At 50.8% G+C, this 24,662-nt stretch overlaps 5 protein-coding genes across 6 annotated transcripts; 4 read left to right on the top strand and 1 right to left on the bottom strand.

Annotated features, from left to right (window-relative positions):
- Positions 1-1,571: 1,571 nt before the first annotated feature.
- LOC112891362 (leucine-rich repeat extensin-like protein 5) lies at positions 1,572-3,781 on the bottom strand. Its single transcript, XM_025958201.1, has 5 exons — positions 3,613-3,781; positions 3,129-3,429; positions 2,820-3,074; positions 2,085-2,765; positions 1,572-1,977 (listed from the first exon to the last, which is right to left on the bottom strand). Exons 1-5 carry the CDS (start codon positions 3,779-3,781, stop codon positions 1,650-1,652), a joined length of 1,734 nt encoding a protein of 577 aa, XP_025813986.1. The 3' UTR covers positions 1,572-1,649.
- A 2,452-nt stretch (positions 3,782-6,233) lies between these two features.
- LOC112892395 (early nodulin-like protein 2) lies at positions 6,234-9,317 on the top strand. The gene is made up of 3 exons (XM_025959571.1): positions 6,234-6,429; positions 6,525-6,683; positions 9,307-9,317. The coding sequence occupies exons 1-3, from the start codon at positions 6,234-6,236 to the stop codon at positions 9,315-9,317; spliced, it is 366 nt and encodes a 121-aa protein (XP_025815356.1).
- Positions 9,318-13,315: 3,998 nt separating this feature from the next.
- On the top strand, positions 13,316-16,271 carry LOC112894720 (MADS-box transcription factor 32). 2 transcript variants are annotated; one of them, XM_025962515.1, is made up of 6 exons: positions 13,316-13,689; positions 13,790-13,856; positions 13,967-14,170; positions 14,320-14,361; positions 15,442-15,520; positions 15,626-16,271. In XM_025962515.1, exons 1-6 carry the CDS (start codon positions 13,499-13,501, stop codon positions 15,634-15,636), a joined length of 594 nt encoding a protein of 197 aa, XP_025818300.1. In that variant the 5' UTR covers positions 13,316-13,498; the 3' UTR covers positions 15,637-16,271. The 2 variants fall into 2 exon arrangements, with proteins under 2 accessions (XP_025818300.1, XP_025818301.1); XM_025962516.1 differs by having other exon boundaries at positions 13,967-14,113.
- Positions 16,272-19,615: 3,344 nt separating this feature from the next.
- LOC112894949 (pistil-specific extensin-like protein) lies at positions 19,616-21,209 on the top strand. The gene is made up of 2 exons (XM_025962802.1): positions 19,616-20,440; positions 20,557-21,209. The coding sequence occupies exons 1-2, from the start codon at positions 20,026-20,028 to the stop codon at positions 20,865-20,867; spliced, it is 726 nt and encodes a 241-aa protein (XP_025818587.1). The 5' UTR covers positions 19,616-20,025; the 3' UTR covers positions 20,868-21,209.
- Positions 21,210-23,618: 2,409 nt separating this feature from the next.
- Positions 23,619-24,363, top strand: LOC112892396 (non-classical arabinogalactan protein 30-like). The gene is made up of 2 exons (XM_025959572.1): positions 23,619-23,826; positions 23,928-24,363. Exons 1-2 carry the CDS (start codon positions 23,619-23,621, stop codon positions 24,230-24,232), a joined length of 513 nt encoding a protein of 170 aa, XP_025815357.1. The 3' UTR covers positions 24,233-24,363.
- The last annotated feature ends 299 nt before the right edge of the window (positions 24,364-24,662 follow it).

Raw genomic sequence — 24,662 nt, forward strand, 5'->3', positions numbered from 1 at the left:
TCTGCTGGAGATGCTCTTAGTAAAGTAAGCAGTGATTCCTTGATCCATCAATATAAGTTCTAATCGGAATTCGAGTGACCGTATATTAAGTTAAGAGTTTGAAGCAATCTAGAATTAGCGTTGGCGAGTAAAATATAAAAAGATTAGAGTCTTTGACCGACACATACTATATTATTATAAAATAAAAAATGGTGTATATATATATATTATATGCTAATTAAAATATTTATATGGCTTCCCGTAGCAAAGTATTTGCTAGTACGTATCTAAAGTTGAAATATATACGCATAAATACATCTACTCTAACTATTACGCAGAGCTTGCATCTATAAATCTCGATGAGGAGCCCATCACATTATCCTAAGCCCATTAACCCCAAAGCGATAGAAATTCGAATCTAGCTCTATGAAATCATACCAACAGCTCGAGCAATCTCTATCTTCTTTCGGATATAATGCATACAGAATTTGGGTTTTGCTCTCTGAAAATAAAACCAAAGTGAAATGAGTTTCGCTTTGGTTAATATATTTTTAAAATATGCAAACGATAAAATATCTATAGCATTTCAAAACACTATACCAGATTTTTAATAGCATCCTCAATAAATTTCTATGACTTTCCATCTGCCCATCATGGTGAACCTCTCCTTGTGATCAGGATGAGGTAGATAAAATAGCATATTCCAATGGACCCCATATAAATATCAGGTAATGACTTCTACCCAAGTATATAACCAGAAAGGAAGAAACGAAAAGAGATAAGCACATAATACACATAATAAGCATGAAAAGAGATAAGCACATAGTACACATAATAAGCATGTATTATAAATTAATTCACAAACTATCTGCAAAGAGATTTAGTTGACCTTTTCCATATAGGATAATCATTATCCATTACGTATTTCGTTCTAGGTTGGCGTAGTGGAAACTTATTTAATTTATGTTGGTAGATAATATCCTTCGGAGTAAAGGAGTGACTTTTTTAATACGAGATTATATTAATTGTATTGTAATTACGGAATAATGCCGAGGATTTGAGAAATACCAAAACTAGGCCCCAATGGGTAGACGAAATCTAGATTTTGTCCACTCCCCAGACGAAATATGATATTTTCATCCACTGCAGGGACAAAATCTTTATTTCGTCTACGCGCTGGACGAAAACTCCGACAGCATACGGGGGCCCATCGTAGCAGACGAAATTGGGGTTTTCGTCCACTCGGTAGACGAAATCAGCATTTTCATCGGACGGGCGGACGAAATTTGCCCCATAGCTCCTGTGACATACCTCTTCCCGTCGTCTTCTCTCTCTGGCAGTCTATCTCTCTCGCCATCCTCTCTCTCCCGAGGCCCACGCGGCCCAGCTCGGCGGCCCGTCGTTAGATCAGGAAATTAAGGGTGTCTCTGATTGGGAGTCAACATGCGAAATCAAAGGATCCAACTTCAGATTGAGACGAAAGCAACAGAAGCACTCCCTGCCATCCACTTAACAGTAAAGCCACATGCTGACGTGCCCACCTAATACTACTAGAGAGGGTACTAGCAACTTCAAACCCATGATCGACACACGTGCTGGAAAGTATCTCAGTCCTGAACTGCTCGCGATTGCATGCCTACGTGAACGTGACAGACGGCCGCGGCGCCTTTCTACTTGACGCGTGCCTCGTTCGCCTTCTTGAAGAGCTGCGCCTGCGCCGCGGCCGCGCCGTCGTCGCCAGAGCTGAGCGCGGCGCCGAACGCGTCCTTCACCTCCTGCGTGGTGAACGGGAACCTGCTGCTCACCATGGAGTTGAGCAGCGACGCCGTGCCCTCGCGGAACAGCTCGCCCACGCCGTCCTGGCGCGTGTTCGCCAGCGCCTCCGGCACGGTCAGGTCGTGCCCGAACGGCACCGCCGCGCTCGGCCCGAAGAGCCGCACCAGCGGGCACCAGAACCCGAACAGGCCCCAGACCAGGCCCGGGTGCGTCATCCAGTAGCTGCATGTGTGAAGCCAAAGACACGAGCCATCATACAGGCGTTAGCTAGTGCCAGCAATGCGCGGGTGCATGTGCACGAGGGTTTTGAGGTTTAGGGAGCCGCGTACATGCACGGGCCGGTGTTGGGGTCGTAGGGCGTCGGAGTGGTCGGGGTGGGCGTCAGCGGAGAGTACGGCGTCGGCGGCGTGCTTATAGGCGGCAACGGCACGTCCGGAGTCGGCGTGATGCCGGGCGTCGTCGGGGAGGTGTCACTGGACGGCGAAGGAGGGCCGTAGTACCCGCCGCTAGGTGTGGACGGCGTGGTCGGGGAGGTGTCCGAGGATGGAGAGGGAGGGCCATAGTACCCGCCGCTGCCGGGCGTGGTCGGGGAAGTGTCACTGGACGGTGAGGGAGGGCCGTAGTACCCGCCGCCGCCGCCTGGCGTGCTTGGGGACGTGTCACTGGACGGTGAAGGGGGAGCACCGTACCCGCCGCCACCGCCAGGCGTGCTTGGGGAGGTGTCGCTGGACGGTGACGGGGGAGCACCGCACCCGACACCACTACCGGGTGTGCTTGGAGAGGTGCCGCTCGACGGTGGAGCACCGCACCCGCCACCACCGCCGGGCGTGCTCGGGGAGGTGCTGCTCGACGGCGAAGGAGGTGCACTGTACCCGCCGCCGCCACCGCCTGGCGTTGTCGGGGAGGTGTCAGACGACGGCGAAGGTGGACCATAGTATCCCCCGCCACTGCCTGGCGTGCTTGGGGGGGTGCCGCTCGACGGCGAAGGAGGTGCACCGTACCCGCCGCCACTGCCAGGGGTGCTTGGAGAGGTGTCACTGGACGGTGACGGAGGAGCACCGTACCCACCACCACTGCCTGGCGTGCTTGGGGAAGTGTCGCTGGACGGTGAGGGGGGAGCACCGTACCCGCCGCCACCGCCAGGCGTGCTTGGAGAGGTGTCGCTGGACGGTGACGGGGGGGCACCGCACCCGCCACCAATGCCGGGCGTGCTTGGGGAGGTGCCGCTCGACGGTGGAGCACCACACCCGCCGCCACTGCCTGGCGTGCTTGGGGAGGTGCCGCTCGACGGCGAAGGAGGTGCACCGTACCCGCCGCCACTGCCAGGGGTGCTTGGAGAGGTGTCGCTGGACGGTGACGGAGGAGCACCATACCCGCCGCCACTGCCAGGCGTGCTTGGGGACGTGTCGCTGGAGGGTGACGGGGGAGCATTGTACCCACCACAACCGCCAGGCGTGCTTGGGGAGTTGCCGCAGGACGGGGTCGGGGGAGCACCGTACCCGCCACCACCGTCAGGCGTTGTCGGTGTGGTCGGGGAAGTGCCGATGTCTGGCGATGGCGGGTTGTTGTAGTAGCCACCGCCACCGCCACCAGGCGTAGTTGGCGAGGTGCCGATGTCCGGCGACGGGGTGCCGACGGACGGCGATGGCGGGTAGTAGCCGCCGCCACCACCACCTGGCGTGGTTGGGGACACGCCGGTAGATGGCGAGGGCGGGTTGTAGCCTCCGCCACCGCTCTGTGGCGGTGAGCAGTTCGGAGTCCCGTTCGAGCCTGCAAGGAAAGAACGCGCGTTTCACGTCGTGTCAGTTTAAGTAATGGATAGGACCGAAGGAAATGGAAGGCCAAAGGCCTGCATACTGTGTGGATCGGCGGGGTTCTTCCGGCCACCGAAAGGCTCGCCTTCGCCTAGACGGCGCGCTGCATTCTTCCGGCCGCCAAGAGGCTCGCCGTCGCCGAGACCGCGCGCAGCTGCCGCGGATGCCAGCAGCAGGAAGCAGCACACGAACACAAGAGCTGGCCTGGCCATAATCTCCACCCTTTGCAAGGAGGAGACGAGCTATAGCTTGTTGGAGCTTTTCCAAGTAGTGAGAGGTGACTCCTTATATAACAAGCTCCCGCCTTCTCGCTCGCATATAAAAATTATAATTAAAAATCTGCACAGGGCAAAGGATGGTGCACACATCAGCACATGCTGCAGCAAGTGCGCTGCAACTCCAAATGGGGAAACGAGTCCCGGGTTAGTTGGGGTCTTGGGGACGACTCCTCTGTGCTCACTGAAACGGAAATGGGCCGTAATGTCACGTCTTCATGGGCCTGCACAGTTCCATCTTTCCACTACCGGCGACCCAGTTCAGGAGAGGTGCGCACACCGACGTCCGCGCGCCACGAACGCCACACGCACTCCTGCCCCAGGACGCCCACCGACGCGCCACCACCGACGAGCCACTAGCGCCATGCCCTGCCGGCGAACTCTTCCAGGAGGCCCGCGCCGCGCCACAGCATCACAGTTTGCGGCCATGTGCCTGTCGTGCCGTCGTGTCGCCGTCGCCGCGACGAGCGCGCGCACGCGGCGCGACGAGGGCTGCTGTCGACCGGCAGCGGCGGCAGGAGGGCACGGTGATGGGGGCGTACGTCTGTGCGGCTAGCACGTCCATTGCGTGCCTGGCTCTCGCCACGCAAAGCGCACAGGTCGCGGCGTTAATGGCGGCCCCGTCCGTCGCCGGTCTCCCCCTTGAATGCAGACTAGCCGCTTGCTGCTGCCACAGTTCACGAATTTACTTGCTCTCACCTGCCATCGCTGAGGCTCCATAAGTTGGATGCGTGGGGGCAACCCGCAGCGCAGTGCGGAGCGGCAGACCGGCGAGCGCGGCATCAGGGACGGCACCGGACGCAGAGTAAGCCATCTGTCGCGCGTGCGCGTCGGCGGCGTGGCGCAGCGACACGGATGCGGCACTTGTCATTACATCGGCCCTGTACGAGCTCGAGCGGCTTCAGAGGGGGAAATCAATGGCGTGTGCAGAGGTTGTTTCACGCTGCTTGTGCATGGAGTTCAGTGGCTCACCTATCCGAAGGAAACTCCCAGTACTGCTTCCTCCATGAAGGCCTCGAAGCAGTATAGTAGTGAGTATTTGGAGCCAGCTGTGCGGGCATGTGGCAATGCTGATGGATCAGATCGAAATCGGAATGCATCTTTCTGGTGATCGTCAGCTTGGAACTTTGATGCAGGCAGAGCGTTCAAGGTGCCATGTTTAGGACGTGATCCGGTAACAAGCTAGTCATCTATTCTATTAGTATTAGTACATGCTTAGGAAATACTAGTATTAATGTACCTCTAGAGTCTACGTAGAGCGAGTGCCTTCCATTAAGCAAGTCGAAGCTCCATTGTTAGATCTGCAGTCTCTAGTCTGTACCATGCACCTAGCTCAGATAGAAGGCAAAGGCAGTATTACAATGGTTTGTGCTTCAATGCTACAAGCTAGTCTTCCAGCACTCGGAGCACTAGCTTCCCTCTAGCAGGAATCCGATCCGAAATCATGTGGTTCTCAAGAAGCACGAGGAGCCTGTCTAGATCGGATTCTGGATTCTAAGAAGCGGTTAGGTGCACCATCGGTCAGCCGTCAGCATGCAAATTATCATGGCATTTTTTGAAAAACAAAAATTGGGCGTAAAATAAATATCCAACAATAACAAAAACACCACGGAAGCAGTAAACCCGTGCGGCCCAGGCCCACACAAAAAATACGTAGTGCTCGCAAAGCATGGGCCATAAGCCCAACAAAGGTGCACCCACTCGTGGCCCAGGCCGACGGCGTTCTCCACATTCCGCCGGTCTTCACAGTATGCAGAGCGAGCGTGACGAATACTTTGATCCATCTTAAAAAACAAACACTTTGATTAACTAACCCAGAAACTAAACGTACAATAAACTGCCTAAAAAATAATAAATAATTGAGGTAGCAGTAGCACAATCCTGCTGAAAAATACGTAGGACGATCCAGAGTTTAAAGGCCAATTCAAATCACGAGCATCACATCGTTTACAGCTCCGATCTGAGAGCCATCCATCCAGACTCCAGAGGCAAACTTCAGATCGAAACCGACAGGGTCACGCAACATCCATGCCTTTTTCCGCTCGAGTTCCACGGCAAGCCGATGACGCAACATGCGTCCCGATTCAAGGAGCGGCAGCAGGCCTAGCACGCAAAGGCGCGTCCGTCCCAGCCTCCCTTCAACCGGGCCCTTATGATTACACGGCAAGCACGGCTCCTACGCAAAGTGGCCGTGTATGGCCGGTGCGCTTCGTGGAAGCAGCAGCTCTGCTCTTCTTGCATGGGCTGGGCGGCCGGTGATCTTATCCGCGCCATGTATTTAAAAGCTCGGCCTTGATCGAGTCCCTTTCCACATTGCACTTCTGTGCATGTACAGCTAGCATGCTCACACAGTCTCACACCTCACCTCACCAAATCGATGCCACCAAAAATGAGGCCCTGTAGTGGTGATGTTATTAGCCTCGCTCTAGCCTTGGGTTTTGCAGTGCTCGTAGTAGCTGCTTCGGCAGCCACCTCCCACAACGGCGTGTTCTACGTCGGCGACGAGGACGGCTGGGTCGGCAAGCCGGCGGAGAGCTACGGCCGCTGGGCCGCCCACCACCGCTTCAAGGTCACCGACACCATCGGTATGCAAATATGCTTCAGCTGTTTTGTCATAACTCATCGGTGTTAAGCATCTAGTCGTAGGAATTTGATTTGCGTGGTGCATGTTTATTTCTAGTATTCAAGTACAAGAGGGGCGCGGACTCCGTACTGGTCGTGGACAAGCGCCACTACGACGCGTGCGACGTGAGGGACCCCATAGGCGAGCGGAGCGATGGCGACTCGGCGTACGAGTTGGGCACAGCCGGGCCGTTCTACTTCATTAGCGGCGATGCCGGTCGGTGCAAGCAAGGCCAAAAGCTAATGGTGGTCATGGAGACGGCAGAACCGCCGGCAGGACCGCCGGCAGGATCGCAGGCTCCCTCCCCATCTCCGTCCCTTGCGCCATCCACCTCCACAGCAGCAGCAATGTCTCCAAACTATTACACAACACAGCCTCCTCTGGCATCCCCATCTTTTGAGGGTTCACCAATGACACCTTCACTATCACCTACGGATCCGCCGCTGCCATATCCACATGCACCACCTCTGAATGCTCCTTCGTTGTTGCCAATTCCGTCAAACCGTACATTTCTTCTCCCATCGCCAACTCATAAGTCATCACTACCGCCTTCACCATCACATTTGCCACATGAACACTCGATGCTAGCACCGATACCTCCACCCTTGTCTCCAAAGCCACAACCACGCACATTTTCACGTTCGCTATCACCAACGAGTACAGTGGCTTCTTCGCCGACATCAAAATCTGGAATAGAAACTTCATTATCTCCCTCTCCATCCCTACCTCTAAATCCTCAACCACGTGCTCCACCTCCAGCCGTTTCTCCAGCTCACTCACTTTCTTCACATCAAAACTCTAGCACAAACTCTTCTATAGCAGCATCTTCTAAAATGCAACCTCCTAATCCAACACCAAATCATTCGGTGTCACACCCTCCGTCATCGTCTCAAGAAAAAACTCCTAAAGTAGCGCCAATTCGATCTCCACTTTACAACCATCCTCCATCACAATCTCCAAAAACTACTCCTGAAATACCAACAACACATTCACCATCCTACTTCCACCCTCCATCACGATCTCCAAATATAATTTCTAAAATCGCACCAACACATTCGTCAATATACTATCGTGCCCTATCACCTCTAGAACCACAAACTCCTTGGATAGCTCCAGCACCTGCCCTACCACATATCCATTTTCCACCATTACTATCTCCGAAGCAACAATCCCCCACAATATCACCAGTACATTCACTGTCCCATTCATTCCCACCATCACCACCTCTGAAACCACATCCTTCTACAGCATCACCACATCCTTCTACAGCATCACCGATACGTTCACTATCATTCTCTTACCCTCCATCAATAGCACATGAGCCAGAATTTCATGGTGTAGTGCCAGTACCTACACCATCACCGGGTCTAGACCCGCAGCCCCCAGCAGTACCACCAACACGGCTATCATCACGTCCAAAGGCACAATCTTCTAATACATCACCAAGAAATCCACCACTCCTTTTTCATCCTCCATCATTATCTCTGGAACCCCGATCCCCTATGGAAGCCTTGATACATCCATTACCCTCCTCCGTCCCTCTCCCACCACCATTGAAACCACAAAATCCAAGGGTAGCTACAACACCGGCACCATCACGCACGTACCCACCATCATCAACTCCAAAACCAAAGTCCATTATTACGGCGCCACCAACACATTCACCATCTTCTTCCCTTCCTCCATCATCACCTCCGAAACCAAAAATTTATAGAATAGCTCCAGCACCTGCACCATCACATATCCACCAACCATCAATGGCTCCAGAATTGCAATCTAGTACAATAGCACCGTCCTTCGTCTTCCCTCCATCACCAACTCCAAATCCAAAAATCCCTAGGATTGCTCCAGCACCAAGATCATCACAAACCCATCCACCATCATTAGCTCCGAAACCAAAGTTCCCTACGATAGCACCAACACATTCGCCATCCTCCTCTCTTCCTCCATCATCACCTTTGAAATCACAAACAACTAGGGTTGCTCCATCACCTGCACCACATACCCGCCCACCATCACCATCTCCAGAACAACACCCCCATAACATAGCACCAATACATTCATTGCCTCATTCATACCCACCATCACCACCTCCGAAATCACAATCTATTAAGTCTGCACCAACACGTTCACCTTCCCCCTCCCTCCCTTCATCATTGTCTCCAAAACCACAAAAACCTAGGATTGCTCAAGTACCTACACCATCACATACCCATCCACCCTCACCATCTCCAAAATTACAATCAAAGCCATCGCGTGCACCCTCTCCAACTTCACATGCACCTTTGCCACCTCATACAAATGCTAAAGTCTCGCCAATCTATAGCCCTATTTTTCCACCGACTTTATCTCAAGTTTCACCTTCACTGTCTCCTCAAAGTTCAAAGGACTCACCACCATCTATCCATGCCCATCCACCATCTTCACCCCGTATTTCTCATCCTCCATCACCATCAACCTCTAAGCCATCCCCTATGCATATGCCTTCTCAACCCCCAATGCATCTTCTTCACCCATCTTCACCCTCTCCTTCCATGGTACTTTCACACTCACCCTCTCCACAACCATCTTTAGCACCATCTCAAACAAGCATCCAATATCCATCTATTCCTGGTCTAGATGCCAATTCACCCATATCATTATCACCGGATCAACAATTGCCTCCTTTCTTAGTGCCAGCCCTAGCGCCTAGACCCTCACATGACCATCCCACCTCAGCATCATCTATGCATACTAGCATGTCAATACTAGTACCCTCCGTACTAGTTGTAACGCTGACTTTTATACTTTTCTAGTAGCACAACATGTTATATTTTGTTAATTGATGATCATGGTACAGGTAAATGTTAACATCTTTATTTTGCGATGCATAGTTCTTTGTTCATTATGGTTGTGATAATAGGGTATACTCCTTATTTTTAAAGTATACCTTGCACAATGGCATCATATATCTATCATGACTATGGACGCAACTAATTGTTTGTACTTTTTAATAGGAATAGCTAAATTTTCTAGACCATATCAAAGTATCTAAGAATTAACATATTCACAATCTTATTTCTTATGATAATTGGCACATCCGTATTTGCAATTAGCATGTATAGTAAGTTGAAGAATCCCCACCGGACATAGGAGCATTGGCTAGTGTGTGTCACACGGCTAACTGATGTTTGATTATCATATTCTTCTGCATATTCATGCTAGGGACTTGGGCCCGAAGTTCATGATGCTAGTCAATCTGGGCCTATATAGTTTCAGCTGCTATAACGTGAAATTGGGCATGTTTTCAGCAGAATGCATCATCCTCTTACCATAAAGAGATGGATCACAAATTCGCAACCATGCAATTCATCGGTGGTCGTGGGCTAACTAATTTTTTTTATCATCAAACACTTGCAGAATCGCATCATATATTTATCATGATTATGGACACAGCTAACCGTTTCTTCTTTTTAATAGGAATGGCTAAATTTTCTAGACCATATCAAAGTATCTAAGAATTAACATATTCACAATCTTATTTCTTATGATAACTGGCGCATTCGTAATTGCAATTAGCATGTATAGCAAGTTGAAGAATTTTCACCTGATATAGGAGCATTGGCTAGTCGAGTGTGTCACACGATTAACTGATGTTTGATTCTCACATTCATCTGCTGCATATTCATGCTGGGCTCGAAGTTCCAGCTATAACGTGAAACTGGACCTCTTTTCAATGGAAGGCATCCTTTTACCACGAAGAGATGGATCACAAATCCACGACAGTGCAGTTCATCAATCGTCCTCGGCTAAGTTGCGTTGATCACCGATCACATCCATGCCATGTTAAGCGTCTGGTCTAAACATCGGACGCACTTGCCGTCAGGTGTACCAGCAGTGGCAGTACGATGATACGTACACTGCCACCGACACGTACAAGCGCTCGAATTGAAAGGCCGGAGAAAGCCCACAGTGCCGATCGTGCAGATGCAGGGCATGCAACCGCGCACCAGGAGACTGCTGCCCGTACGTGCTCCACACAATTATTCGGCGTTGCACGCAGTGGCAGGCAGGGAGCCATGTGCGCACAGGCACAGCGCCGCGCACCACGGAGCCAAAGCTACTAGTGCCCTAGCTAGCCCGAGCGCCCAGCGTTTATGGCCGGTCTCGCCTGCCGGGTAGTGATTGCTCGATGCCTAGCCATGAGGAAGCCCATGAGTGATGAGGCCATGACCCAACCGGCGAGAGGTGGCCACCTCAGGACGCACGCAGGGGTAGACGACGATGGGTCGCGTCGGTCAGCTGCAGTCCTCGCGTCGCGTCAGTCACAGGAGCAGCGCGCGGCCGACAGGGGGAGAGAGAACCAGTGCTGCAACTGCTGCGGCCCAGCGAGCAGTGACCGTGGCGAGGAGTCTCTTTCTCTTCCCTGTACGCATGTAGCAGGACGAGACCTAGGCGAGCTGTAGAAGCGTATAGGCTCTGGGAAAGCAGGCAGCCACGCCGTGCTGGTGTGCTGCTGTGGCGTGTAGCTGCGGCCGTGGCCTGCCACTTGCCGTCGTCCTCGTCCTCGCCCCCCGAATCCTACAAAATCCCATGGAAAGACGGACCCAGGTGCTTCAATTTCACTCACTCCCCGCCCGACCTACCGGCCGGCCACGGGCGTCTTGCCGTTCCGGGACGGCGTTCTTGCTTGCCCCTCCTGGCCCAGCAGTCATGTGGAGCTGGCCGCGATAAACTAGTGCCCTAGCTCAAACGGGAAGCTGGAGCTGGAGGCTTCCAGGATCGACGTGCAGCTCAGTGGTTGTCTGCACAAGATCGAGAGAGATGGGCGGGAAAGGAGGCGGTCAGGGATGGAAGTACAGGGCAAAGGTTGCCTGCGGTCACAGAAAGGGCAAGGCCAATAGCTAGCAGCCGTGTACAATGGATGGGGTCGACCACCAACTGCAGCTCAAGTAGATCTCGGTCGGATCGGCACGCGAATATGGTCGCCGTGGACCGCCGTCTACACAACACCGCGCTTTTTGGTCTGTTAACTGTGAAGTGTGCTAGAAAGAGAGTTGTTTTCACACATCAATAATTAGCGTTTTACTAGTACTAGTGTTATGCTAATATTAGATATAACAATAACCGAGTTATAACCTAGTTTAATTTTTCCCCACGAAAGCATAGCCAAGGCCAAACGTACACGGTGTATCCTCCATATAGACCACACAATCTCTTGCATCGATCTCTAATTTGTGCTTGTATCTAAACATGACGCTTATCACCTCCTCCTACTGTAGCTAGACTTGAGCAAAACAGGCCAGACCGTCCCGAGCCCATCACTAATTTAAGGCCGGGCTTGACGTTGTTTTTGCTGGCCCGAAACATCAAAATATTCACACTGAAAATAATGGGGCGGAATAACTCGAGCCTGAGGGTGACCCGACTTTGGTCCAAATACGCAGGCCGGAAAGCGTTACTGGTTGGGTGCTAAGGTATTATATTGATTTTAAAATCGAAATAAATAAGGCTCTTTTTATCTTCTCAGCTGCAAAATGCTCATGTCTAATTGCAATCTCTTTGGAAGGTCTTCTTCCAAAGTGGCTTCATCGGTGAAGCCAGAAAAAGTGGCCCCAACCAGCTTGTACTTTAAATTTACTTCGGCTTACAAAACAGCTTCACGTTACAGCATCTCGATTTGCATAAAACAAGTGAAGCCAAAACTGATAAAAGCTCTCCCAAACCGGCTCTGAATGTTAGTCCCTTCTTCCTAAACATAGTACAATTCTAGATTTCTTTTAGGTTTAATATGATATCAAATATGGTTCATTACAAACTTAATATATTTACAAACTTGATCAAACATAAGACACTGTGACTTAGCATAAAGTTGGAATGTCAAAATGGCATTCTTTGTATTATGGAGGAACTACCAATTGAACTTGCTTGCATTAAGGCTTTTTTGAACGAACTTGCATTAAGTTATGATCCTGAGGAAGAAAAACTGGTGTTAAATGACTTTCTAATAAACAAAGGGTGGACAATGCTTTTAACATATGTATGATTATATTACATGAGATTGAACCATTCGTTAAATGACTTTCTGTATGGAAGCATTCTTCTGGTTCTTCCCCTGTGCTCATTGAGACATTGACGCAGTACCACTACAAACATAGCCGCTGAAGGACTAGATAGATTGGCACGCACGTCGCCGCAGAATTTTGAACCTAGGCGTTTGTAGTCGCGTACTCGCTCCCCTATCATGCATGGTGGGAGTGCAAACAAAATTTACAGCGCCACATGTTCGCATCGGGAGCCATACCCAAAGGCCAAAGCGCAAAGGAAACACTGCAAAGAAAAAGCCCAGAGGTCACGTCCTACTGCTCGATCCGTCGCGTACTTGTCGTCGTACCAGAAGCCACTACTCTACGTCGCGCAGCAGCAGAACTGGTACAACATAGGATGCAGCTCCAGCGGCAGGCTCCTGCTGCGCTGATCGATCGACGACGACGGTCTGATGGATGGATTCACTGCCCGGCTGCCCCTGTGCGCTGCCCCTCGACACGTCTCCGTCGCTTCACGCACGTCGCCGGCCGCGTGCCAGCGCGGCCTAGCCGTGCTCCCTCCTCGCCCTGCATCTCCAAGGCTGCAGCCGCGACGGGAGGGAGCCAGGCTGTGCCAGCGACCAACCAATCAACCAACCGCGGGCGGCCACGCATCGTGCCGGCTGACACAAAGACGAAGCTACCTGGAGCGCGACGAGGAGCTAGACCATCATGTCTCGCTACTGCGAGCAGTCGAGCACTTGCCCTCGCCCCCACCCTCGCCTCTTTAAAGCAAAGCGACGGGCCGCGCAAGCACTCACCGTCTCGCCGGCCTCACCTGGTCGCCTTCCTTCCCCTCCCAAACTGTTACATCCCGCGAGCTGCCGGCCGGGCTGAGAGGGGTAGTAGTAGTAGCTCGGCAGCTCTAGCTGATCTCGTGCGGTTTCCTTATTCTCGCAAGGGCCGGCGGCGGCGGGCTCCGTCGCGTGTGGGAGTCTGGGAAGGGAAGGGGAGGGAGGGAGCGAGATGGGGAGGGGCCGGAGCGAGATAAAGCGGATCGAGAACCCGACGCAGCGGCAGTCCACCTTCTACAAGCGCAGGGACGGCCTGTTCAAGAAGGCCAGGGAGCTCTCCGTCCTCTGCGACGTCGATCTGCTCCTCCTCCTCTTCTCCACCTCCGGCAAGCTCTACCACTACCTCTCGCCCACCGTCCCATCGTAAGCAAACCATCGCTCTCTCGCATGCTTAGCTACCATTACCAGTACATGTTTGTCTATGCTTAGCAGCTAGAGTGCCTCTTATTCCTTGATCTCGCAGCGTTAAGGATCTGGTCGAGAGATACGAGGCTGCGACTCACACCAAGGTCTGGACGGACATCCGCCAGGTGAGTACGTCCAGCAGGACCATGCGTGAGTTCCCCCGTACGTTTGGGCTAGCGAGGCTGCTCGATCGAGATTCGAGAGTAATAAATTAATGATGTTTTTTGACACGCAGGAGCGGCGCGCGGAGCTGGAGAAGGCGGAGCAGATGTGCGAGCTCATGGAGAAGGAGCTGCGGTTCATGACGGTGGACGACGGGGAGCAGTACACGGTGCCGTCGCTGGAGCTGCTGGAGCACAACCTGGAGGCCGCCATGCACAAGGTGCGCTCCGAGAAGGACCGCAAGATCGGGGGAGAGATCACCTACCTCGAGAACATTGTACGCATACCCACGCCGCATGGCCTTGTTGAGACCCTGCAGATTTTGTTCCTGCTGCACCCTCGATCCCTGCATTTTCTAAGCTGGTTTCCCTATGTTCACGCTTCATTCTTGTGGCGTCTCTGATGACTGCTCCATTCTTCATGCAGATCAGAGGTAGGCAAGAGGAGCGCTATGGATTGTGCGACAAGGTAAGCAGCACGTAATCGTTCGCTGTTGTTCAGTAACTCGTGTAGGTAGTTCCCTATCTATTTCACTTTCACTGTGTTTCCTTGAATGCAAGTACTTTCAGTTGAATACCACACGACGCACGAGTTTCTCAGCAGCCTGCACAAGTTATACCTAAATACCGAATCCCGAGTCAGACGCTCTGATTCTCTGAACTAGTGCTGGATGGCTGGATAGGTCAGAACTTAGAGTCACTTTTAATTTCGACAGTTAACCAGCACTTGCTATTTAATTTGCTGGTATTTGGGTTAATGCGTGGTTCCTAAAACAACTGTCAGAACTCAGAACTAACAAATCTATCAGTACAAAGGTGTAAGCTGATGACTTGTAAGCTACAAATGGTAAGAACATTCCTAGATGCACAGTCCAAACAACAAAACAGTCTCGGTTAATCTGCCTACCTAAACAGCAGCACTCGAGTTCAGCTTCATCATTTTCAAGAGAGTGGAACTGTTTTCCACGTTTCCTTTTGAGACGGAGAGGGAGAGTAGAACATGGTTGATGGCGTGATACTGGGGTATGTACAGTATACAGGCCGTAGCAGGAATAGACATTTCTTTCATGCTTCTACACCCCTCTGTGAAATAGGATGATTCCCTACGAAAATAGAGGAGGAAATAGCGGCCCATCCATTCGGAGGAACCGTGCATGCGCTACTCAGTGCCTAGCGTCACGAGGGATGCTCCATTACAAGCTCGAAAGTGACGCAACGGCTGCCCCGCTACGACATGTAGGCCCATTCATACGATCCCTTCAAGCTGAAGGCGGCGTAGCTTTCGCTTTGCTACAGTGTCACGAGCAGCTGCATCATGCTATGCGCAGGTAGCTGACGGAGCCTAGATGAACTGAACTGGCAGCTAGTTTTGGCTTTGGGAGCACATCGATTTTCCTTGCCTTTGAGAGCACATCAATTTTCCTAGCTTTCTGAGCTTTAATTTTGGCATTGTGCGTGCTCCTTTGTTTTCGAGGGAATTCCTGATTATTCGTGTCCTTGCAATTCAGTTCCTAATCTTTATATGGTATTGTGACAATTTTGTCTGCAGCTTGCTCATTCTCAGGCCCTGAACAACGACGAGGAAGCAGGGTCGACCTCGTTGAGCAACGGCCTGGAACTCAAACTCGGTGTGTTCTGATTCCTAGCCCGTGAGAATTTTCGCAGGCTGTGAGCTTCGATTCAGAGCAGCTGTTTCCAGTACCTAACCTGACGCTTTCTGCTAACACATGCAGGATTCAACTAGCAACGGATGGAAGCTCGAGGATGGATGATTGGGAAGACTATGCTCTGTTCCTAGTACTGTTTTGAGTTCCAGAGTCCTGTCATGTCAGGTTAACAGATTCTGCTGTCTTTCGAGGCCGTGAGAACACTAATATCAGAGCTGTAGGTAGGCTGTTTCAATATAGCCGAATTCTTCTGTAGTGGCCCTAGATCTTATCTCAGCGTGTTATCATGTATTAGTCAGACTATGGGAGAAATTATCTTCACTCCTAAGCTGCTATTCCTCTGGTTATCTATACCCTTGCTATCGGCGAAGAACAAACATCATCAAAGGAGAACACAAAAGATCCAACTTCACAGGAAATCTAGGAATAAGACTTTCCACCCTCGTTTTCGATTACTCCAAACAACACCAGATTAAACTCTAAAGGCTGAATCCAACGAAAAAGATCGTAGACGGCGCTAGGAGCTCAGCAAGAACGTAGCAATAGAGATTGATAATCACATCTCGAAGATCATACTCGAATGATATCATCACTGCTCCAAAGATTAAACAAAAGATGCAAGAAAGAAGGCAAATCACAACGAGAAAGCAACTAGAACAAAGCAGGCTAACAAAAACGAAGACGAAATCGAGAGCCAGAGGAGAATAGGGTATCAAGGAGTCCGCCGCAAAATGCCCCAGGCGGACCCGGCCTTTTAACGGCGGCTATGCAATGAACAGATAGAAAACCCTAGGTTCCGTGAAACGATAACCGTCAGATCTAGATGGCGATGGTTGAGATCTCGTTTCGGGCAAGAACTCCGGAAATGGGCCAAGCCCATGCTATGCAGACCAGGTATAGTGATAACTGGGCTCTACCAAAAACTGTTTCGGACACTCTCTCTCTCATAACTTTTAGCCCATCAATCGTTGCCGAGCCTACTAAAAACTGGGCTGTACTGAGAGCCCTTTTTTTCTTGTCTCTTTGACAACTACATCGACATTAGAGCCCAGTTTATCACCGGGAAAATGCCTCATATATCAAGAACGATAAAAAAAAATCATTCCAAACATGCCAAATTGGTTTTCAAACAATTTTAAGCTTCACAAAGATAGTGCTAATGCCATTTGAAATTTATTATTTTTAATAAATATCATATGCAACAGCACATCTGAAATATAGTGCTAACGCCATTCAAAATTTATCAATTTTAGTATCTTAGAAATAATTAATTTGAACTTGACATTTGCCTATTGTACAATATGGATGTACATAGTCAACAACTAGTGTTGTGCGCGCACCCCTTCGCGCGTAGAGGTGCACATATATACAGGAAACATACGTGTAGATAGCACAGTATATTATTCTATAGATTAATGGAGATAAGGCCTTGCGTGCATACCTGTAGATATATTACAATGGGTAATTGTGCATAGTTGATAATTCGATATTTCATAGTATTCTATAGCTCTTACATTGCCACTGGGAACGTTTGTAAAGAAAATTTTGGTTTAAAACTAATCTCAAAATAGCATAGATTTTTTCGAAACAAATAGCCAAATCTGGGCTTGCCAAATATTTGGGGGAGGATTTAGATGTCCTGGATTCTGCCAACTCTAGGCGAGAAAATCAACTGCACCCACTGCGCATAAGTTGAATCACCAATAATTAGCATCAGTTTAAACTGATGCATGTGCAGTCAATGACCAAAAGTCTAGCCAGGCGAGTGTCAGTCATAGTCCAAACGCACCTGATGCTTAAGCAGCAGTATTCCTGTAACGGATTGAGATCTAGCCAAATCAAAACTTAAACTTCTGCAACTGCTCCCTCATGTTCCCATTGCCGTGGATCAGAAGGGAGACCTGCTTGCTTAGATGCTTACATGTAGATGCGCTCAACCACGGCCTACAGCTCGTCCGAGCGGTGCGGTCCTCGTGCGACAGCCGTTGAGCTAGCACTGAACAAGCAGGCGCAGAAGACGTCAGGAGACAAAGAACCGAGGAAGAAGAAGATCCAATATCTGATAGGGACCGTGGAAGCAGGAAGAGGGCGCGAAGCGAACGAGCGCAACGAAAACTTAGCCCAGAAGGAAAGCGCAAGGCAAAGAGGAGCGGTGGATACACGGCGCGAGAGATGAGGTGCAGCCCGGCGACGGTGCCGCAGCAGTAGAAAGGACACGCGGCCCGTCGACGCGTCGGCAAGGGAGCCACCAGCAACGACAGTCGAGCAGCTGTAAAAAAAAAAAAAGAAAAAGAAAGGAACGGCAGCAACCAGAGGATCAAAATCGCACGGACGACGTTTTCAACGCTAACGTGGCCCTGCCGCGCGGCTGCCGAAATCTTAGGTACGGCCCTACTACTGCCCTCTTTTATTCGTGTTATATCTAGACCCCGTTTAGATCACTTCAAAGTTTCAAATTTTTACACTCTCTCTCCATCACATCAATTTTGAGACACATGCATGGAGCAGTAAATATATGTAAAAAAATAACTATTTGCACAGTTTAATTGTACATCACGAGACGAATCTTTTAAGTCTAGTTAGACCATGATTAGATAAAATTTGTCAAATACAAACGAAAACGCTACAGTAGCAAAAAGTTCCAAATGTTATAAACATTTGCGATCTAAACACCCCCCTATTGTTCCGCCGATCCGATCTCTAGGGAATTTGACTAACTCTAATAAGGGTAGGGGTTGCGGCGGCACCACGACAAGAGACGGCAACCAGCACGCGTCCACTGGGTACTGCTTGCCTATACCCGTACCCGTTAGGATAAAATATACCCGTTAAGAAACTTATACCCGCTCCCGGGTACACATTATGGCCCAAACCCATACCCGCACGGGTGGCGGGTACCCGCGGGCTGCCCGTGCCCGATAATCTGTTAAGTACTCAACCACTCAGATGTATCAGCCAATAGACATATACATAAAACTAAGTTTCACAAATCATAACACCATTGATAACATCAGACATTACAAGTTCACAGCTAAATTAATATCCAGTTAATGTCCACCATCCCTAGTATGGCACCACTAGTTCACTACATTAGACATCAAAGTTCCAAAACAAAGTTATTGGACCATAATAAAATAACTATATGATCTACATTCTTTATGTCGGGTTTAAAAAATCCGTGGGTTTGCGGGTTCGGTAGCATACCCATGCCCGCATACCCGCTGGGTACAAATTATCACCCATTAAGAAACTCACGGGTATATATATTAGTCCGTACCCGTACCCTAATAAATTAAAAGTCCACTGGATTTCGGGTGTCGGGTACCCATTGCCATCTCTGCACGAGATGCCCTATCCCCAGTTCTGTGGTGTGCAAGAGGCCGGCACCAAGCACTGGCGGCTGATGTGCTTCATCAGTTGATGATGGTGTGATAGACTGCGTGCACTCATTGATTTCATACCATGGCTTTGGGCAGTTCTCGCTACAACCGGTAGTAATTTTGGTTTCTTCCCCTGAACACAAAGCGAGACATGTCCAGTTGTCAACTGCTACTAGTACTGGCTGTCGACCGAAGTAGTAGTTCTGGAACTGAACTACTCTGCTCACTGAGCACTTGCAAACGCTGCAAGTGCGCTGCTCTTGCTCCTCGGGGTTCAGAGTGCTCGTATTTTCCACTGGTGAAACGGTCAGCGTCGCGATCGATGGATTTACGTGTGGGACGATCAGTAGACCACCGCGCACCAGCCAGCGCCTGACATGTACAGCATCTGACGGAGCAAATGGCACATAAACTAGCGACGCATTTATGGCCGCGCGGAGCTGCTGCCGGGACGGCGTGCAACCATCATTACGGTGGAGTCAAACAAAGTCTCGCCCCCGCGCGCATCCTCACGAACGGAACGCTTTCTTTCAGTGCACCGGAAAGCGCAGCCATTTTAGAACTCATTGACGATCAGGGCGGCTCTCGATGCCTTTAATAACCCCGAAAGGAGCAGTTCCGAGGGTAAAACGAGGCGGAGAAGAACGTTGTTGCGCTCGTGGTAAAACTTCCCCATCGAACGGGACTTTTTACTGCGCTGTCACCTGTTCCTGACAAGCCGAGATGACAAGGGGCAAGCTGGTGAAGCAACCGAAGCTTCTTCTTGTCCAGAGGCAGCACTGATGTGCTCCTCGTCCTGCATTAATCCAGCTTGCTCGCCTCTCGCAAGACAACAAAGTCATTAGCTGTGAACGGAATCTGATTTGATTTGAACTTCCGCGCTGTCCCTACGGTCAAACGGCAGCGAGCCATGTGGCCGGAGATCGATCGATCGGGTGGCCGCGGAGATCGCCCTGCCCTATAAATCTCCCCGTGTCCGAGCAGGCGAGCACACCTCATCACCCACTGCGCTCCCAACTTGAGTTGAGCTAGTGCTTGACCAAAGAGCTCAGTAATCTGCTCTCTAGAAGAGCGTGTCGAGCTAAGATGGCCATCTCGCTGAGCAGCCGGACCTTGGTGGCCGGGGCGGTGCTCGTCGCTGCCGCGCTGCTGCTCCCAGCTCGCCACGCGACGGCTGTCGCCGACGACAAGGCCAGGGCGCCAGCATCGGCCAAGGAAAAGGCCGCGGCGCCTTCGGGCTACGACAGCGCCGGCAAGCCGCCGCCGTCACCGCCCGCGGACATGGCCGCGCCGTCGCCGGCCTACGGCGCCAAGCCGCCGTCGTCACCGAGCGACATAGCCATGCCGCCTTCGGCCTCCGACAACTCATCCGCGCCGCCGCTGTTGCCCCTCGTACCGCCGCCGAAGCCGCTGCCCTTCGTCATCGTGGAGGGCGTCATCTACTGCAAGTCCTGCAAGGGCAAGGGCTACAACACCGGCATCGACGCGTCGCCGCTGCCAGGTTCGCTCGCAGTACTGAAAGCTTAATAATAATCAGCTCAATTAACTGCAAATATGCATAGGTACGCGCGACAGCTATTGCTGATCTCCGAGTGCACATGCATTGTTGGTGCGCAGGCGCGACGGCGATGATGGTGTGCTACGGGCGGAAGGTGGTGAACGCGACGGGGACGGTGACGGACGGCAACGGCTACTTCCTCATCATGTTCTACGACATGCAGAACTTCAACGCCAAGACGTGCAAGATGTACCTGGTGTCGTCGCCGACGCCGCAGTGCAACAAGCCCTACTACCCGCCCAACCAGTGGATCGGCCTCTCCCTCGTCAGGGAGACCAGGACCATCCCGCCGGCGGGGCTGCAGGGCATCTACACCCCCACCAGCGTCCTCTTCTACGCCCCCGGCGCCAAAGGCCAGTGCCCCTACTGATCGGCGGCGGTTGACCAGCTCAAAACCATCGGACAACCACCCATGGGATACGTCGAGACCACCACCGTTTTCGGCCGCCGATCCGCGTCCACGTTCGGCGCCGGCCGGCGGCCGCGCGAGACAGCGCAAGTTAAGAAGATCGATCCTGATCGATCATCCAGGCAGTAAGTAATAAGTAGCTAGGCATTGCGTTCTTAGCTTAAGTTTTAGCTTCTAGTATGTGAGTTCAGTTGTTCTAGTTCGATCGGAGCGTGGCGATGCTTTGTTTATGGATTGGTGTTGGTGTAACATTGTGTTGTCGTTGACTAGTTGATCAGTTCTTTAATTTGTTTTCGAACTTGTGATCGTCCGGTCGTCCCTTCGCATTTCCTTTTATCTGCTGACATCTCATATCTGATGCTCTGCGCTGCGCTGCGCAGCTGCATGCTCGATCTGAACACTGGCTAGATCGGGTTTCGGATCAGGCATCTCACATCTGAATATGAGTCTTAATTAGAACTTGGAAGCTGTCCGGGGATCTGTGTAAGCATGATGGGGCGGTTAATCAGCAAGATGGCCCGTACTAGTTTAACCCACAGATCTTCCAGAGGAACGCACTGCTGCCAATAAACTACTAAGATCTCACGTGCAAGCGATCTAGTTAAGCATGCCGAGCCGTGCCTCTAAGTGACACCAAAAGTCTGTCTTTCAGATGTTAGTGTGCCGTATCGCTGGAAATTTTACCATCCTGGGGTTTTGCGCTTTGGTCTTGGTCTCACAGTAAGTCATTTTATCTCTTCCGTCCATTCACAAACTATATATTTAGGTGACAGAATTAAACTCCCAGACATTCAGCATGAGACTGGGAACCACACATCCACACGATAAAACAAACAGGCCGATGTAGGATTTTCCTCAATAACCAAGGAAAGTCGACAAAGACTTAGATGCCATCTCATATTGATTTGCATATCTTCTAGAAGCACACAGCTTCTTTTGACAGGGGTCAAAGGCTCATGGCCTCCCTTGTGAGTGAAGGAACCATTGCTTATCCGAAGGCTAGAGATACAAGTTATATATACGTTGGGTCATTGGATTTAGGGTTGGTCCAAAAAATTGATAAAATAAACTATAATAGTATTATACGTAAATAATTTGGAAGAAAAAAATGTACTAGAGTGGCATGACATCGTAATTAATTAGCTGACCCAAAAATACTATTACGTACCCACTTGTATCCTCACTGAAGGCACAAGCACCATGGCTGTTTGCACATTTTTACGAAGGAGACAAAAAAAACTCCTAGTTGCCACTTTTAGTTATTTTTTTACTATCACTGTAATTTTTTTAAACATGAACACGCACTTTACTTCTAATCAGCTGTAAATGCAAGCGTTCGTGCTGAGTCGCTCGGACGTGCTGCCGAAATCATTGACGGCGTACGTGTCTCCCAATCGGATTCATTCCCATCAAGTGTATCGGACCCGACTAACCGTCACCACAGTCCTGATGATTGTATAACAGCCGCCGTTTGCTTCGCATTTAGCAAGCACAGCAGCCACACGACTCCGAATTCAGGTACCCCGGCCCAAAGTGCGAAGGTGGAGGACCACACATGATTGGCACGTGTAGCCGTGAAGCAACGAGAAGGTTCGGCTGAGACCTGATTTTTGGGTTGACTTTCGCCTGCGTCGTGGCCTCGTGGGGCGGCGATTATGCGAGTGAAGGCAGCCGATTGAGCTAGCTAGCGATCATCCGTCAAAAATATCCAAAGGGTGTTTGCTGTCAGGGCGTAAACTTTAGTCCTGTTATATAAAAAAATCTTATTATTTAGAAATATTAAATAAAATCTAATTATAAAATTAATTACAGAATCTTTAGACTAATTCGCGAGATGAATCTAATTGGATATATTAATCCATGGTTAGCGGATGGTTACTGTAGCATCAATATTGTAAATTATGAATTAATTAGACTTATTAAATTTGTATCGCAAATTAGCACCCATATGTGAAAAAAATTTATAAATAGATTTTATTTAATACTTTTAAATTAAGTTTTATAAATAAATTTTATTTAATACTTCTAAATAGTAAGATTCTTTTTAATATGACAGAACTAAAATTTAGCCCGCCGGAACCAAACAGTATCTTTGGCGTGAAAACTGAAGCGTCGCCGCCACCTCTGCTGCTGGCAAGAGCAACACAGGCCAACCCTGCGGACAAGAACGATTCTCTCAAGATAAAGTCGCGGCTGTACCCGTCTTGTTTCTAATATAACAGGCAGCTCTTTCGCCAGTTCATTTTAGAAGAAGATAAAAATAGGGCTGACTTCGGATACCCGTTGGAATAGCTAGATGCTCGGGCTCTGATCTTGGATCTACAGTCAAGGAACTGCAACATTCACAATCATGTGCGCATCACCCAGACTGCTTGCTGCATGTTTTACAAGAAGATTGTAACCCGTTGATTGCAAAAAAAAAAAAAACAAAAAGTTTTCGCTTGCAATACACACACAAGCCACGTGTGACATGCGTGCCCAGGGTGGCCACTGTCCAACGTGTGAGCTCCGCTTCCCCAACCAAGCTGTGCGACCTGCGACGCGCGCACGCATCTTCGGTGCATGACCGAAATCGTTTGCGCCAGAACAGAATCCATCTGACAGCGATCGACTCACCCCCCACCCTCCTATAAATCGCACCATCTTCTGACTCAGGCCTACTATACCATACCAGCACCACACATTGGTACGTGCCTCCGCTTACGAATTCCGATGGCCTGTCTCGCGAGACGCCTCGCGGTCTGCCTGTCCCTCGCGGTCCTCGCCGTGGTCTGCTTGCCGTCCCGCGGCGAGGCCATGGGCCGCCTGCCCCAGCCGCCGCCGGACCTCAACTTCACCATCTCCGTCGAGGGCGTCGTCTGGTGCAAGAGCTGCCGCTACGCGGGCTACGTCCGCGCCATGGACGCGTCGCCGCTGCCCAGTACGTATAGCTGCGTGCCCCGTCATTACATTGCTCGTGCGCTGCGCTCCGATCATCTGCCACGGCGCCTTACATCATGCGACCCTCTTTTATATATGCAGATGCGGCGGCGCTGCTGCGGTGCCGGCGCGACGACGGGCGGGCGCTGTCCGTGTGGAACGCCACGGACGCCGACGGCTACTTCCTGATCCAGGCGGACTGGGAGTCGGCGCCCTTCAAGAGCAAGGACTGCAAGGTGCACGTGCCGCGGCCGCCGGCGAGCGGGTGTGCGGCCGCCGTCAGGCCCGCCGCGAGGAAGGGGGCGCCGCTCAAGTTCCGCCGGTTCGTGCCGCTCCCCGACCAGCTGCAGGCGCGCTACTCCGCCGGCAACTTCACGTTCGCGCCGGAGGAACCCGCCAAGTGCTAGCTGCTAGTTGCCTACTGCTGGATGAGCAGTGGCAGCTGACACTGGGCGTTGAAGAACGGATCGGAATAAATCAAATAGATGTTATACATGATTGCAGGGGAATAACTGACGATGTAATAACATACATTAATCCGGCCAACCAGCGAAAGATTCTTTATATGACTCCAAATTTTCTCCTTCTCTATGTTAAAAGGAGGAACACAGCACAACCCATGTCTGGCCGTACATGATTACCATCACCGTACTCCCAGCAGGGTTTACAAGATTTGCTAGGTGTTAGCAACACCTCTTGAAACTGCTACTACTACTTGCATCTAGGGTGCAAGCTACTAATCCTAGCATTCTAGCTAGATCGGTGGCGCATCCGTGATGTACGCATCGTGTTGTGTTCGTTGTTCCATAGAAATGCACCACGCATCATCACACAGAG

The sequence above is a fragment of the Panicum hallii genome, chromosome 5 (assembly GCF_002211085.1).
Source record: "Panicum hallii strain FIL2 chromosome 5, PHallii_v3.1, whole genome shotgun sequence".
Classification (NCBI taxonomy): domain Eukaryota; kingdom Viridiplantae; phylum Streptophyta; class Magnoliopsida; order Poales; family Poaceae; genus Panicum; species Panicum hallii.

What these genes read in the sequence shown, in the direction of transcription:
- LOC112891362 (XM_025958201.1), bottom strand. Translation starts at nt 3,781, where the DNA reads ATGGCCAGGCCAGCTCTTGTGTTCGTGTGCTGCTTCCTGCTGCTGGCA. An exon ending in GAACCCCGCCGATCCACACA is followed by an intron (nt 3,430 to 3,612) that starts GTATGCAGGCCT and finishes CAACCACGCCAG; the next exon opens with GTGGTGGTGGCGGCGGCTAC. An exon ending in ACGCCTGGCAGTGGCGGCGG is followed by an intron (nt 3,075 to 3,128) that starts GTATGGTGCTCC and finishes CACCCCTGGCAG; the next exon opens with TGGCGGCGGGTACGGTGCAC.
- LOC112892395 (XM_025959571.1), top strand. Translation starts at nt 6,234, where the DNA reads ATGAGGCCCTGTAGTGGTGATGTTATTAGCCTCGCTCTAGCCTTGGGT. An exon ending in CAAGGTCACCGACACCATCG is followed by an intron (nt 6,430 to 6,524) that starts GTATGCAAATAT and finishes GTTTATTTCTAG; the next exon opens with TATTCAAGTACAAGAGGGGC.
- LOC112894720 (XM_025962515.1), top strand. Translation starts at nt 13,499, where the DNA reads ATGGGGAGGGGCCGGAGCGAGATAAAGCGGATCGAGAACCCGACGCAG. An exon ending in CTCTCGCCCACCGTCCCATC is followed by an intron (nt 13,690 to 13,789) that starts GTAAGCAAACCA and finishes TTGATCTCGCAG; the next exon opens with CGTTAAGGATCTGGTCGAGA. An exon ending in TCTGGACGGACATCCGCCAG is followed by an intron (nt 13,857 to 13,966) that starts GTGAGTACGTCC and finishes TTTGACACGCAG; the next exon opens with GAGCGGCGCGCGGAGCTGGA.
- LOC112894949 (XM_025962802.1), top strand. Translation starts at nt 20,026, where the DNA reads ATGGCCATCTCGCTGAGCAGCCGGACCTTGGTGGCCGGGGCGGTGCTC. An exon ending in CGACGCGTCGCCGCTGCCAG is followed by an intron (nt 20,441 to 20,556) that starts GTTCGCTCGCAG and finishes GTTGGTGCGCAG; the next exon opens with GCGCGACGGCGATGATGGTG.
- LOC112892396 (XM_025959572.1), top strand. Translation starts at nt 23,619, where the DNA reads ATGGCCTGTCTCGCGAGACGCCTCGCGGTCTGCCTGTCCCTCGCGGTC. An exon ending in GGACGCGTCGCCGCTGCCCA is followed by an intron (nt 23,827 to 23,927) that starts GTACGTATAGCT and finishes TTATATATGCAG; the next exon opens with ATGCGGCGGCGCTGCTGCGG.